The sequence below is a fragment of the Kogia breviceps genome, chromosome 2 (genome assembly GCF_026419965.1).
Source record: "Kogia breviceps isolate mKogBre1 chromosome 2, mKogBre1 haplotype 1, whole genome shotgun sequence".
NCBI classification, from domain to species: domain Eukaryota; kingdom Metazoa; phylum Chordata; class Mammalia; order Artiodactyla; family Physeteridae; genus Kogia; species Kogia breviceps.
Window position 1 is genome coordinate 60875792 of NC_081311.1, and position 15511 is coordinate 60891302.

General features: G+C 38.6%; 1 protein-coding gene across 4 annotated transcripts in view; it reads left to right on the top strand.

Moving 5' to 3' along the window:
- The window catches only part of P4HA1 (prolyl 4-hydroxylase subunit alpha 1), a 97840-nt gene that overhangs the window by 14499 nt on the left and 67830 nt on the right, over window positions 1–15511 (top strand). For all 4 annotated transcript variants that reach the window (XM_059054216.2, XM_059054217.2, XM_059054219.2 and 1 more), the window contains exon 2: window positions 15246–15353. In XM_059054216.2, the coding sequence (XP_058910199.1) occupies window positions 15278–15353 (76 nt within the window). In that variant the 5' untranslated portion in view covers window positions 15246–15277. The remainder of the gene's footprint in view (window positions 1–15245; window positions 15354–15511) is intronic.

Sequence of the window (15511 nt, forward strand, 5' to 3'; positions counted from 1 at the left end):
TTCCTTAAAAAACTACAAATAGAACTACCATATGACCCAGCAATCCCGCTACTGGGTATATACCCTGAGAAAACCATAATTCAAAAAGAGTCATGTACCAAAATGTTCATTTCAGCTCTATTTACAACAGCCAGGTCATGGAAGCAACCTAAGTGTCCATCAACAGATGAATGGATAAAGAAGATGTGACACATATATACAATGGAATATTACTCAGCCATAAAAAGAAACGAAAGTGAGTTATTTGTGGTGAGGTAGATGGACCTAGAGTCTGTCATACAGAGTGAAGTAAGTCAGAAAGAGAAAAAGAAATACCATATGCTAACACATATATATGGAATTTAAGAAAAAAAAAAGGCATGAAGAACCTAGGGTAAGAGGGCAATAAAGGCACAGACCTACTAGAGCATGGACTTGAGGATATGGGGAGGGGGAGTGGTAGGCTGTGACAAGGTGAGAGAGTGGCATGGACATATATACACTACCAAGCGTAAAGTGGATAGCTAGTGGGAAGCAGCCGCATAGCACAGGGAGATCAGCTAGGTGGTTTGTGACCACCTAGAGGGGTGGGATAGGGATGGTGGGAGGGAGGGAGATGCAGTAGGGAAGAGATATGGGAACATGTGTATATGTATAACTGATACACTTTGTTATAAAGCAGAAACTAACACACCATTGTAAAGCAATTATACTCCAATAAAGATGTTAAAAGAATAATTGGAACATGAGAATGTTTTTTTCTGTCTCTTGTCTGTCTTCTCTGCGTTATTGCTTCATTTTAAAACCTTTCCAGATAAGCTTCATTCCTTGGTCCCTAACCTCTCCTGAGCTTTATTTATAAAGTAGTTGAGGCATTCAAAGAGTGCCTGCCACTTCTTTCTCAGTTTCATTTTTAAATTTTCCAGCAAAGAACTTTGAATGGCTACTTAGTCAGGGAGAAGTATCATACTATATAACGTGACTGGTAAAACTATGGGGATGAATTAAAGATAGACTGGGGGAGTAAAAAAAGGTAGAAAGGGGCCGTTTCCAGAAGAAAGAGTATGGGTGGTTGAGGTGCCATATAGGGGAAAATGGGTATGTGTTTTTGAACTGATCTTATCTTCAGATTACTTCTGACAGGGAAGACTTTGAACTTTGGAAGAACCTCCAAAAGAAAGCCTATGTAGCACTTTCAGTTAAGGGCAATATCTTGATTTAGAGGTTCTTTTCAACTAAATCCTGAACTGTTTTTCCATTGGAATGATGCCAAAGACTGGGTTCACTGCTCAGTTACAGAAAGTTGTGGCAAAGAGGCTAGTATGATTTCTGAGGTTTTTTTTTTTTTTTTTTTTTTTTTTAATAACAACTCTTTAAAAATTTTTATTTATTTTTGACTGTGTTGGGTCTTCATTGCTGCATGCTGGCTTTCTCTAGTTGCGGTGAGCGGGGGATACTCTGTTGCAGTGCACAGCTTCTTACTGTGGTGGCTTCTCTTGTTGTGGAGCATGGACTCTAGGCACACGGGCTTCAGTAGTTGTAGCACACAGGCTCAGTAGTTGTGGCTCGCAGGCTCTAGGGCACAGGCTTAGTAGTTGTGGCGTACAGGCTTAGTTGCTCCGTGACATATGGGATCTTCCCGGACCAGGGATTGAACCTGTGTCCCCTGCATTCGCAGGAGGATTCTCAACCACTGTGCCACCAGGAAAGCCCCGAGTTCTGAGTTTTTGATCAAAAGGTTGCTCATACCATTAAAGCACTTGTCCATCATATTTTAAGTGTGTACTAGAGATGCATCTCACTCTCTTTGGGAGCAGAAGTATGACTAGAATTCGTAGAGTTAAAACAAATGGCAATTTACAGAGGAATAATACGGAAGAACAGAAACATAACTAGTTCTATCAGTAATCACTCTTAGTTGTCTTGGAAAATCCATCCTGCTTATATGGTAGAGACATGCTGTCTTGATGTATATATTACATTGCAGTGGCCTGAATTAGAAGCATGAATGTGTGTTGGTCTTTTGTGTTGACCAAAAACTGTCAGAAAGATTAAAGTCTAACACAGATGTCAGGAAAACCAACAGTTGAATATGGAATTTGTATGAGGAAAAATAGACTTAAAGCTGGAGCCCTCTAAAAGAAGGTTTGGAACAGTTGTGGAAGGTGTGGAGAGACTGTTAGAAGGAGCCCTGTGGAAAATTTTTTGTGTCAGAGAAAGTTTAGATTAGAATAGCAAGCATTTTTTAGTCCACATGATTAATTTTTGAGTGATTTGTCTGGGAAAGACAAATTTAAATGTTGCAGCTTTTTTCTTGGAAGGAAAATGTTAGACCAAAAGGCTAATAGAATTACTTTCCAGGTGCCCTGTTCTAGTAATCCACTGAATAACTTGAACATACAATTCAGTGAATCCTGATAACTCAAAGTCGTAAACATTTAGAATGTAGCAGAACTGTTTTAAAATCTGTTCCCAGGTTTGATTGATCTGTGAGTATGTGGGACTGGACTTTCCTGGAAGAGAAGGACTGTAGGAAAGTTTTGGATAAATAGTACACTTTGCAATTTATTTTTGTCCACGTCTACCTGAGAATATGTTTCCCAGGTTGCTGTTGTTGTTTCCTTATAGTTTTAAAAATATTATATTTATGTGTATCAAACATTACATGCAATATACATGTGTGTTATAAAAATTAGATAAAAACACTCATGAACCTACCATCTAACCAAGAACCAAAATATTATCAGTAATTTATCCATACTGTTTGAGCACTAAATTTTATATCAGTATAAATTTGTCTTTGTATTTTTGACTCTTCTTTGGCTTTCTTTTCTTTCCCCTTTCCTCCCCTCCCTCCCTTTCTTTCATCAGGTCCTCTCAGGGATCTGAGATTTACCTTTCTTTTAAAGGAGATTGCATCCTCTTTAACCCATTTAAATTGTATTTCAAGCTTGTTTGAGGGTTTAGAAAGATGGTGTCTTACTTTTTTTTAAATTAATTTTTATTGGAGTATAGTTGCTTTACAGTGTTGTGTTAGCTTCTACTGCACAGTATATCTTACTATTTTTAATAAAACCCTAATGTCTTTTGGGATGTTTTACTCTTAGTTGCATATAATGATTTGCTTTGCAAGCCGGTAACTGAATGAAGGTGGTAATAAATGGAAGTGAGACATCATAAGTAAAGAAACCATTATGTTTTAAAAACCTGTGATTGATAAAGATATGCTTGCCTATTAACATGTCACTTAAGGTTTCTGAAAGAATGTGGATTAGACATAGTATTAAAACAGATTAGAGGAAGCATTCCCTAGATTAATTAGAAATTCAATGACATGTTCCAAAAAATAAGTTGAAGTAAAATGTATTTTAAAGGCAGAGAGCGCCTTTTGTGTGTTTTCAAGGGATGGTTGTATCCTGTGGTTCTGAAAGTGTGGTCCCCAGAGCAGTAGCAGCAGCAGCAGCACCTGAGAACTTGCATAAATGATCTAGGTGCCTCAACCTTTAGGTGATCTGATACAGCTAAAGTTTAGAACCACTGATATATAGACTACCTTCATTTTTATTAACTAGCTTACGTTGGCATGGTAATTTGGAGTAATGCTGTGAGGGTCTGAACTTTCTATTGTAAGTGACAGAACTCCAACATGAACTAGTTTAAGAAAAAGGGAATTTACAGGCTCCCTTAGCTGAGTTGGAAGATTATTGGGATAGTTCACAGATTCAAAGCAGTAACTGTAAGAGTCAGGACTGTGGAGCTTGCAAAGCTGTTTGTCTCTGCATAACTTTGTCCTGTTTATAGATTAGGTTCCTATCTATCCTTGTCAAGTGGGAAAGATGGTCACAGGCAGCTCCAGATTCAAATCCTCTGAACTTAGCAATTCAGAAAGAGCTGCTTTTTACCATTTTACAAGCCCACTCCTCAACTGTTACGTTCGTGGGAATGAGAGTCAATGACTGCCTTAGCCTGGGTCATATGTCTATTTCTGGGAGGAAGGAGAATAGAAAAGTATGCTACTCTGACAGTGTACAATAGTTCACTAGTTGATATCTGGGTTGCTTTCAAATAAGCATAACAATCTTTGAAGCAGAGAAATCTAGAGGTTTATAGAGTTAGAAAATGGGACATGCTCAAACATGTTAGCCACTTTATTGTGTTAGAGTGTAGTTAAGCACTTCATTAAAGGCTTACAGTGCCATAATATGGAAGTTGATGTTTTAGGTTTATTATTTTGTATAGAGATAATTTTTGTCGTTATAAAAGTAAATATAATTAGAGAAATGCAAATCAAAACTACAATGAGGTACCACCTCACGCCGGTCAGAATGGCCATCATTAAAAAGTCTACAGGGCTTCCCTGGTGGTGCAGTGGTTAAGAATCTGCCTGCCAATGCAGGGGACATGGGTTTGAGCCCTGATCTGGGAAGATCCCACATGTCGTGGAGCAACTAAGCCCGTGCACCACAACTACTGAGCCTGCGCTCTAAAGCCTGTGAGCCACAACTACTGAGCCCACATGCCACAACTACTGAAGCCCACGTACCTAGAGGAGAGTGAAGAGAAGCCACCACGGTGAGAAGTCCGTGCACCACCACAAAGAGTAGCCCCCACTCACCACAACTAGAAAAAGCCTGCATACAGCAGCAAAGACCCAATGCAGACAAAAATAAGTAAAAAACAAATAAATTTTTTAATAAAAAGGTCTACAAATAACAGATGCTGGAGAGGGTGTGGAGAAAAGGGAACCCTCCTACACTGTTGGTGGGAATGTAAGTTGGTGCAGACATTATGGAGAACAGTGTGGAGGTTCCTCAGAAAACTAAAAATATTGTAGAATTACCATATGATCCAGCAGTCCCACTCCTGGGCATATACCTGGACAAAACTATAATTTAAAAAGATACATGCACCCCTGTGTTCATAACAGCACTGTTCACTATAGCTAAGACATGGAAGCAACCTAAATGTCCATCAACAGATGAATGGATAAAGAAGATTGGTACATATATACGATGGAATACTACTCAGCCGTAAAAAAGAAAGAAATAGGACTTCCCTGGTGGCTCAGTGGTTAAGGATCTGCCTGCCAATTCAGGGCACACGGGTTAGAGCCCTGGTCCGGGAAGATCCCACTTGCCGTGGAGCAACTAAGCCCATGCACCACAACTACCGAGCCTGCGCTTTAGAGCCCACGAGCCACAGCTACTGAGCCCACATGCCTAGAGTCCATGCTCTGCAACAAGAGAAGCCACCGCAATGAGAAGCCCATGCACTGTGACAAAGAATAGCCCCCGCTTGCCGCAACTAGAGAAAGCCCACACACAGCAACGAAGACCCAGTGCAGCCAAAAAGAAAGGAAGGAAGGGAGAGAGGAAGGAAGGAATTTCTGCTTAAAGAAAAAAAAACAACAACGAAATAATGCCATTGCAGCAACATGGATGCAACTAGGGATTATCATACTAAGTGAAGTGAAGTCAAAAAGAGAAAGACAAATACCATATGATGTCACTTATATGTGGAATCTAAAATATGACACAAATGAGCCTATCTACAAAACAGAACACGGACATAGAGAGCAGACTTGTGGTTGCCAAGGGGTAGGGGGATGGGGGAGGGAAGGACTGGGAGTTTGGGATTAGCAGATGTAAACTATTATATATAGGATGGATAAACAACAAAGTCCTACTGTATAGCATAGGAAACTATATTCAGTATTCTGTAATAAACCATAATGGAAAAGAATATTAAAGAGAGTCCACATACAAGTGAGTCACTTTGCTGTACAGCAGAGATTGGCACAAAATTGTAAATCAACTATACTTCAATTAAAAAATAAAAACCTATTACATGATGAGAAAAAAAATAAACATAGAGTATAAAAGTAAATATACCCTATGACATCTGAAAAATGCAGAGAAATAGGAAAAAATCACCTAATGTTCTGCTCTCCAGAGACAACTACATTTTGGTGAATTTCCTCTGCATATTTTCTTGCATAGTTATGATCACATTATAATGTTAATTTTTTTTGAATTTTATTTTATTTTTATACAGCAGGTTCTTATTAGTCATCCATTTTTATTTTTACTTATTTTTTTGCGGTACGTGGGCCTCTCACTGTTGTGGCCTCTCCTGTTGTGGAGCACAGGCTCTGGAAGCGCAGGCTCAGCAGCCATGGCTCATGGGCCTAACCGCTCTGAGGCATGTGGGATCTTCCCAGACCGGGGCATGAACACATGTCCCCTGCATTGGCAGGCGGACTCTCAACCACTGCGCAATCAGGGAAACCCTAGTCATCCATTTTATACACATCAGTGTATACATGTCAATCCTAATCTCCCAGTTCATCACACCACCACCACCACCCCTGCCACTTTCCCCCCTTGATGTCCATACGTTTGTTCTCTAAATTTGTGTCTCAGTTTCTGCCCTGCAGACCGGTTCATCTGTACCATCTTTCTAGTTTCCACATATATGCATTAATACGCGATATTTGTTTTTCTCTTTCTGACTCACTTCACTCTGTATGACAGTCTCTAGATTCATCCACGTCTCTACAAATGACCCAATTTTGTTCCTTTTTATGGGTGAATAATATTCCATTGTATATATGTACCACATCTTCTTTATCCATTCGTCTGTCTTGGGCATTTAGGTTGCTTCCATGACCTGGCTATTGTAAATAGTGCTGCAGTGAACACTGAGGTGCATGTGTCTTTTTGAATTATGGTTTTCTCAGGGAATATGTCCAGTAGTGGGATTGCTGGGTCATATGTAATTCTATTTTTAGTATTTTAAGGAACCTCAATACTGTTCTCCATAGTGGCTGTATCAATTTACATTCCCACCAACAGTGCAAGAGGGTTCCCTTTTCTCCACACCCTCTTCAGCATTTGTTGTTTGTAGATTTTCTGATGATGCCCATTCTAACTGGTGTGAGGTGATACCTCATTGTAGTTTTGATTTGCATTTCTCTAATAATTAGTGATGTTGAGCAGCTTTTCATGTGCTTCTCGTCCATCTGTATGTCCTCTTTGGAGAAATGTCTGTTTAGGTCTTCTGCCCATTTTTTGATTGGGTTGTTTGTTTTTTTAATATTGAGCTGCATGAGCTGTTTATATGTTTTGGAGATTAACCCTTTGTCTGTTGATTTGTTTGCAAATATTTTTTTCCCATTCTGAGAGTCATCTTTTCGTCTTGTTTGTAGTTTTCTTTGCTTTGCAAAGGCTTTTAAGTTTCATTAGGTCCCATTTGTTTATTTTTGTTTTTATTTCCATTACTCTAGGAGGTGGATCAAAAAAGATCTTGCTGTGGTTTATGGCAAAGAGTGTTCTTCCTATGTTTTCCTCTAAGAGTTTTATGGTGTCTGGTCTTACATTTAGGTCTCTAATCCATTTTGAGTTTATTTTTGTGTATGGTGTTAGGGAGTGTTCTAATTTCATTCTTTTACATGTAGCTGTCCAGTTTTCCCAGTGCCACTTATTGAAAAGACTGTCTTTCCTCCATTGTATATCCTTGCCTCCTTTGTCATAGATTAGTTGACCATAGGTGTGTGGGTTTATCTCTGGGCTTTCTATCCTGTTCCATTGATCTATGTTTCTGTTTTTGTGCCAGTACCATATTGTCTTGATTACTGTAGCTTTGTAGTATAGTTTAAAGTCAGGGAGTCTGATTCCTCCAGCTCTGTTTTTTCCCCTCAAGACTGCTTTGGCTATTTGGGGTCTTTTGTGTCTCCATACAAATTTTAGGATTTTTTGTTCTAGTTCTGTAAAAAATGCCATTGGTAATTTGATAGGGATTGCATGGAATCTGTAGATTGTTTTGGGTAGTATAGTAATTTTCACAATATTGATTCTTCCAATCCAAGAACATGGTATGTCTCTCCATATGTTGATATAATCTTTCATTTCTTTCATCAGTGTCATAGTTTTCTGCATACAGGTCTTTTGTCTCCCTAGGTAGGTTTATTCCTAGGTATTTTATTCTTTTTGTTGCAACAGTAAATGGGAGTGTTTCCTTAATTTCTCTTTCAGGTTTTTCATCATTTGTGTAGGAATGCAAGAGATTTCTGTGCATTAATTTTGTATCCTGCAACTTTACCGAATTCAGTGATTATCTCTAGTAGTTTTCTGGAGGCATCTTTAGGATTCTTTATTTATAGTATCATGTCATCTGCAAACAGTGACAGTTTTACTTCTTTTCCAATTTGTATGCCTTTTATTTCTTTTTCTTCTCTGATTGTCTTGGCTAGGACTTCCAAAACTATGTTGAATAATAGTGGCAAAAGTGGACATCCCTGTCTTTTTCCTGATCTTAGAGGAAATGCTTTCAGTTTTTCACCATTGAGAATGATTTTTGCTGTGGGTTTGTCATATATGGCCTTTATTATGTTGAGGTAGGTTCCCTCTTTGCCCACTTTCTGGAGAGTTCTTATCATAAATGGGTGTTGAATTTTGTCAAAAGCTTTTTCTGCATCTATTGAGATGATCATATGGTTTTTCTTCTTCAATTTGTCAATATGGTGTATCGCATTGATTGATTTGCGTATATTGAAGAATCCTTGCATTACTGGGATAAATCCCAGTTCATCATGGTGTAGGATCCTTTTAATTTGTTGTTAGATTCCGTTTGCTAGTATTTTGTTGAGTATTTTTGCATCTATATTCATCAGTGATAATTGGTCTGTAATTTTCTTTTTTTTGTAGTATCTTTGTCTGGTTTTGGTATCAGGGTGATGGTGGCCTCATAGAATGAGTTTGGGAGTGTTCCTTCCTCTGGAGGATGGGTGTTAGCTCTTCTCTAAATGTGTGATAGAATTCACCTGTTTAGCCATCTGGTTCTGGACTTTAGTTTGTTGGAAGATTTTTTAATCACACTTTCAGTTTCATTACTTGTGATTGGCCTGTTCATATTTTCTATTTCTTCCTGGTTCAGTTTTGGAAGATTATACCTTTCTAAGAATTTGTCCATTTCTTCCAGGTTATCCATTTTATTGGCATAGAATTGCTTGTATTAGTCTCTTAGGATGCTGTGTATTTCTGTGGTGTCTGTTGTAACTTCTCCTTTTTCATTTCTAATTTTATTGATTTGAGTCCTCTCCTTTTTCTTGATGAGTGTGGCTAATGGTTTATCAGTTTTGCTTATCTTCTCAAAGAACCAGCTTTTAGTTTTATTGACCCGTGCTATTGTTTTCTTTGTTTCTATTTCATTTATTTCTGCTCTGATCTTGATGATCTTTCCTTCTGCTAACTGGGTTTTGTTTGTTCTTCTTTCTGTAGTTCCTTTAGGTGTAAGGTTAGATTGTTTATATGAGATTTTTCTTGTTTCTTGAGGTAGGCTTGGATAGCTATAAACTTCCCTTTTTGAACTGCTTTTGCTGCATCCCATAGGTTTTGGATCATGGTGTTTTCATTATCATCTGTCTCTGGGTATTTTTTGATTTCCTCTTTGATTTCTTCAGTGATCTCTTGGTTATTTAGTAACATATTGTTTAGCCTCCATGTGTTTGTGTTTTCCACGTTTTTTTCCCTGTAATTGATTTCTAATCTCATAGCGTTGTGGTCAGAAAAGATGCTTGATATGATTTCAGTTTTCTTAAATTTACTGAGGGGCTTCCCTGGTGGCACAGTGGTTGAGAGTCCACCTGCCGATGCAGGGGACGCGGGTTTGTGCCCCGGTCTGGGAAGATACCACATGCTGCGGAGCGGCTAGGCCCATGAGCCGTGGCCGCTGAGCCTGCGTGTCCGGAGCCTGTGCTCCTCAACGGGAGAGGCCACAACAGTGAGAGGCCCACGTACCGCAAAAAAAAAAAAAAAAAAAAATTTTACTGAGGCTTGATTTGTGACTCAAGATGTGATCTATCCTGGAGAATGTTCCATGCGCACTTGAGAAGAAAGTGTACTCTGCTGTTTTTGGATGGAATGTCCTATAAATATCAATTAAATCTATCTTGTCTATTGTGTCATTTAAAGCTTCTGTTTCCTTATTTTCTGTTTGGATGATCTGTTCATTGGTGTAAGTGAGGTGTTAAAGTCCCCCACTGTTACTGTGTTGATTTCCTCTTTTATAGCTGTTAGCAGTTGCCTTATGTATTGAGGTGCTCCTGTGTTGGGTGCATATATATTTATAATTGTTAAATCTTCTTGGATCGATCCCTTGATCATTATGTAGTGTCCTTCCTTGTCTCTTGTAACATTCTTTATTTTAAAGTCTATTTTATCTGATATGAGTATTGCTACTCCAGTTTTTTTGATTTCCATTTGCATGGAATATCTTTTTCCATCCCCTCACTTTCAGACTGAATGTGTCCCTAGCTCTGAAGTTGGTCTCTTGTAGACAGCATATATATGGGTCTTGTTTTTGTATCTATTCAGCAAGCCTGTGTCTTTTGGTTGGAGCATTTAATCCATTCACGTTTAAGATAATTATCAATATGTATGTTCCTATTTCCATTTTCCTAATTGTTTTGGGTTTGTTTTTGTAGGTCCTTTTCTTCTCTTGTGATTCCCATTTAGAGAAGTTCCTTTAGCATTTGTTGTAGAGCTGGTTTGGTGGTGCTGAATTCTTTTAGCTTTTGCTTGTCTGTAAAACTTTTGATTTCCCCATCAAATCTGAATGAGATCCTTGCCAGGTAGAGTAATCTTGGTTGTAGGTTCTTCCCTTTCAGCACTTTAAGTATATCATGCCACTCCCTTCTGGCTTGTAGAGTTTCTGCTGAGAAATCAGCTGTTAACCTTATGGGAGTTCCCTTGTATGTTATTTGTTGTTTTTCCCTTGCTGCTTTTAGTAATATTTCTTTGTCTTTAATTTTTGCCAGTTTGATTACTATATGTCCTGGCATGTTTCTCCTTGGGTTTATCCTATATGGGACTCTCTGTACTTCCTGGACTTGGGTGGCTATTTCCTTTCCCATGTTAGGGAAGTTTTTGACTATAATCTCTTCAAATATTTTCTCTGGTCCTTTCTCTCTCTCCTCCTTCTGGGACCCCTATAATGCGAATGTTGTTGCCTTTAATGTTGTCCCAGAGGTCTCTTAGGCTGTCTTCATTTCTTTTTATTCTTTTTTCTTCTGTTCCATGGCAGTGAATTCCACCATTCTGTCTTCCAGGTCACTTATCCGTTCTTCTGCCTCAGTTATTCTGTTATTGATTCCTTCTAGTGTATTTTTCATTTCAGTTATTTTATTGTTCATCTCTATTTGTTTGTTCTTTAATTCTTCTAGGTCTTTGTTAAACATTTCTTGCATCTCCTCAATCTTTGCCTCCATTCTTTTTCCAGGGTCTTGGATCATCTTCACTGTCATTATTCTGAATTCTTTTTCTGGAAGGTTGCCTATCTCCACTTCATGTAGTTGTTTTTCTGGGGTTTTATCTTGTTCCTTCATCTGGTACATAGTCCTCTGCCTTTTCATCTTGTCTGTCTTTCTGTGAATGTGGTTTTTGTTCCACAGGCTGCAGGATTGTAGTTCTTCTTGCTTCTGCTGTCTGCCCTCTAATGTTACTTGTTTTCGTTTTCTTTTTTCTTTTTTTTCTGGCTGCGTTGGGTCTTCATTGCTGCGTATGGGCTTTCTCTAGTTGTGGCGAGCGGGGCCTACTCTTTGTTGTGGTGCGTGAGCTTCTCATTGCAGTGGCTTCTCTTGTGGAGCATGGGCTCTGGGCACACGGGTATCAGTAGTTGCAACAAGCAGGCCCTAGAGTGCGCAGGCTTCAGTAGTTGTGGCTTGCAGGCTCTAGAGCGCAGGCTCAGTAGTTGTGGTGCACGGGCTTTGTTGTTCTGAGGCATGTGGGATCTTCCCAGCCCAGTGATTGAACCCCGTTTCCCCTGTATTGGCAGGTGGATTCTCAACCAGTGGATCACCAAGGAAGTCCCTCTTTGTTTTGATTAGTATTTATTTATAACTTTCTGCCAGAGTGTAGTAGAAACAATCTCATTCAATACAGATTCCAGCAGGGTTGTTTGATGTTTATTTTTTTCAGGAGTTCATTTTTTTACAGCAAAATTGTGAGGATGGTACAGAGATGTCCCATGTACTCCCTGCCCCCACACATGCATAGTCCCTCACCAGAATGGCATATTTGTTAAAATTGATGAATCTACATTGACACATCGTAATTGCCCAAAGTTCATAGTTTAACATTACCTCTTTACTCTTGGTGTTGTAAATTCTATGAATTTGAACTAATGTATAATGACACGTATTCATCATTATGATATTGTAGAATATTTTCACTGCCCTAAAATTCCTCTATGCTCCATCTGTTCATCCGCCCTCCTTCCATCAACCACTGATCTTTTTACTCTCTTCATAGTTTTATTTCTTCCAGAGTGTCATATAGTTGGAATCATGCAGTACATAGTTGCCTTTTCAGATTGACTTCTGTCACTTAGTAATACACATTTGTTTCCTCCATGTTTTTTTTTAATGGCTTGATAGCTCATTTCTTTTTAGCATTGAATAATATTCTGTTGTTTAGATATATCACAGTGTATCCATTCACCTACTAATGGAAATCTTGGTTGCTTCCAAGTTTTGGCTATTATAAATAAAGCTGCTCTAAATATACATTTGCAGGTTTTTGTGGGGACATAAATTTTCAACTCCATTGGGTAAATACTAAGGAACATGATTGCTGGATCATATCGTAAGAGTATGTTTAATTTTTTAAGAAACTGCCAAACTGTCTTCCAAAGTGGCTGTACCATTTTGCAATCCCACCAGCAATGAATGAGAGTTGATGTTAATTTTTAAGTCTTGTTTTTCATTTAAATTTACAAGTAAGGAATATGTTTACTTTAAGTTTCTTGACATATAACAGTGTCATTAGATATTTTAAGTTAAGTTGTTGAATTTGTTTAATTGTTCATTTGATAGGCAAAAACTGGCTATCTTATTTCAATTTTTTGTGTCCTTGAATACCAATGAGTGAGTTTTTGTTTTTGTTTTTTGGGGGTTTAGTTAACTATAGTTCCTCTTTTGTGGCTTTCTGGGTTCTTAATCCACTTATCTACTAACATCTTAGTAGTTTTCTTACTGATTTTTAGGAGTTCCTTAAATGAGCTCTGTTTTCTTTAGTTTCCTAGTTTGTAGTTAATTTTTTAAAAACATTCATAAACCTAAATTATTTTGTGTATATAATTCCATCTGGCTTTTGATAAGTTGTCTTATCATTTTTAAGTTTAAAAATTCTTCTCTCAGAGGTCCAATAACTTCCTTTTGTTGTTTTTTTTGTTGATTATAACTCTTTAGTCCATCTTGAATAAAGCAGTTTTCAAGCTTCTTTTTTGTAATTTCTGTAGGCTAATGGTTCTTGATTCATTGTGAGGTTTAAGGATGATAAAAGATGACAGAAACTTTAGGGACAAAATATATTTTAGCAATGAAAAAATGATAAGCTCTTATCTGACAAATGTAAACTTTCTCATCAGAGTTAAACGTTTAGACAACATTTCTGATTAGCCTTCTGTTAGTACAGCAAAAGCATTTGTATTTGCTGGAAATAACATTTATTTATGAAGAAATTATGGCAGAAATCTGTTTAAACAGTGAGAAAATTCTAGACTGTTCAGACAGCCCAGGATTTTGAAAAAGTCTTGTGCTTTGGCAGGAACCCAGCAGAGGAAGTGTCTGCATCTGCTGCATGCTAGAAGCCTTCCCAAAGAGTTACTGTAAAGCAGCCAAGAGAACAGTGTATTTCACTACTGTGTGGTTCTGGAAGTAACTGGAAGTTTGCAGACTTGAGGGAGGAGACTTAGGAGTACTTCCAGGATGTCAGTGTCAGTTTCTGTGGTGATCTATTTTTATTGATTCATGTTAAGGGAAAGTGTTTTGTGTGTGTAGTATGTGTGTAATAGGGAGTTTTCCAATGTGGACTTGAACCTGTTGCTTTAGGAGAAGTCACTTGGGAAGAGTCAGAGGTGTCTGTACAAAAGAGGAATAGGGTGACAAGTCAGAATAACCAGTGGGTGTCTGTTATTGGAGCAAATGCTACTGCAGTTGTAATTTATTTTCCTGTAAGGTAATAAAGGAGAAGGACTTAAAGTCCATGTATGTTGTGGAGAAGGAGCAAGAGAAGAGTGCTAACAGGGCCTTTGGGAAAACAGGGTAAAAATCTTTCTGCTGGTTACTTGATAATCTGCATCTGTCATGAAGAATCCATTCCAGAAAAGACAGTACTACGGAGGACAAAGCAAAAAAGACAGAAGGGCTTTGCTGCCAGGTTTTAGAAAAAAATGCCACAGCTTTGTACTGGGCTAAGGATTTTTTAGATAGAACACAGTAGATAAGAGAAAAAGCTCAGCATTGGGCCCTTTGAGAGAAATTGCTAGCTTAAATCGACAGGGTTGGTTGGTATTTTTTAAAAAATTCTGTACAACTTTAAAAAAATAAAACAGCTTTATTGAGATATAATTCATATACCACACTGTTCACCCATGTTCATGCTTGCGTAGTTTTTAGTACTTTCACAGTGTTCTTCAGCAGTTGATCACCACAGTATATTTTAGAATGTTTTCATCACCCCAATATCTGCAACTTTTTTTTTAAAGATATTTTGTTTTGTGTTTGTGTGTGTGGTATGCGGGCCTCTCACTGTTGTGGCCTCTCCCGCTGCGGAGCACAGGCTCAGGACGTGCAGGCTCAGAGGCCATGGCTCACGGGCCCAGACGCTCCGCGGCATGTGGGATCCTCCCAGACCAGGGCACGAACCCGCATCCCCTGCATCGGCAGGCGGATTCTCAACAACTGCGCCACCAGGGAAGCCCCCTCTGCAACTTTTAATTGAACTTATTTTAAAATTTAAGGCCATTGTAGGGAAAGGATGGAAGAAGTTAGGAATTTAGAGGATTAGCAGAAAGCTCTGAAACGTTTTTTCCCTTTACGCATATTCTAACATTTTATTTTATTTTATTTTAAATTTATTTATTTATTTTTGGCTGAGTTGGATCTTTGTTGCTGCGTGCAGGCTTTCTCTAGTTGTGGTGAGCAGCGGGGGCTGCTCTTTGTTGCAGTGCATGGGCTTCTCACTGCTGTGGCTTCTCTTGTTGTGAAGCACGGGCTCTAGGCACATGAGCTTCAGTAGTTGTGGCTTGTGGGCTCTAGAGCACAGGCTCAGTAGTTGTGGTGCACGGGCTTAGTTGCTCTGCTGCATGCGGGATCTCCCGGACCAGGGCTCGAACCCATGTCCCCTGCATTGGCAGGCGGATTCTTAACCACTGCGCCACCAAGGAAGTCCTCCTTTTTTAAAATAATGGCTATATTTCTCTTGTAGGTGTGTGATCCTGTAAAAGTAAGCCTCTGAAGATGATCTGGTGTATTTTAGTTGTAGGGTTTCTACTTCCCCAGTCTTTGGCTGATCCAGGCTTTTTTACTTCAATTGGTAAGTCTTAATTATTTTTTGTTGTTTTTGCATTTTAAAATTTCCATTTTTTAGTGTTTTTAGATCAGTAAAAACAAATACATTGTGTTCCCAGAGACTGAAACATTACTTCAGTCCCTGCCCCTCTAAAAGTCTCTCGTTTTTAAATTCAATTTTTT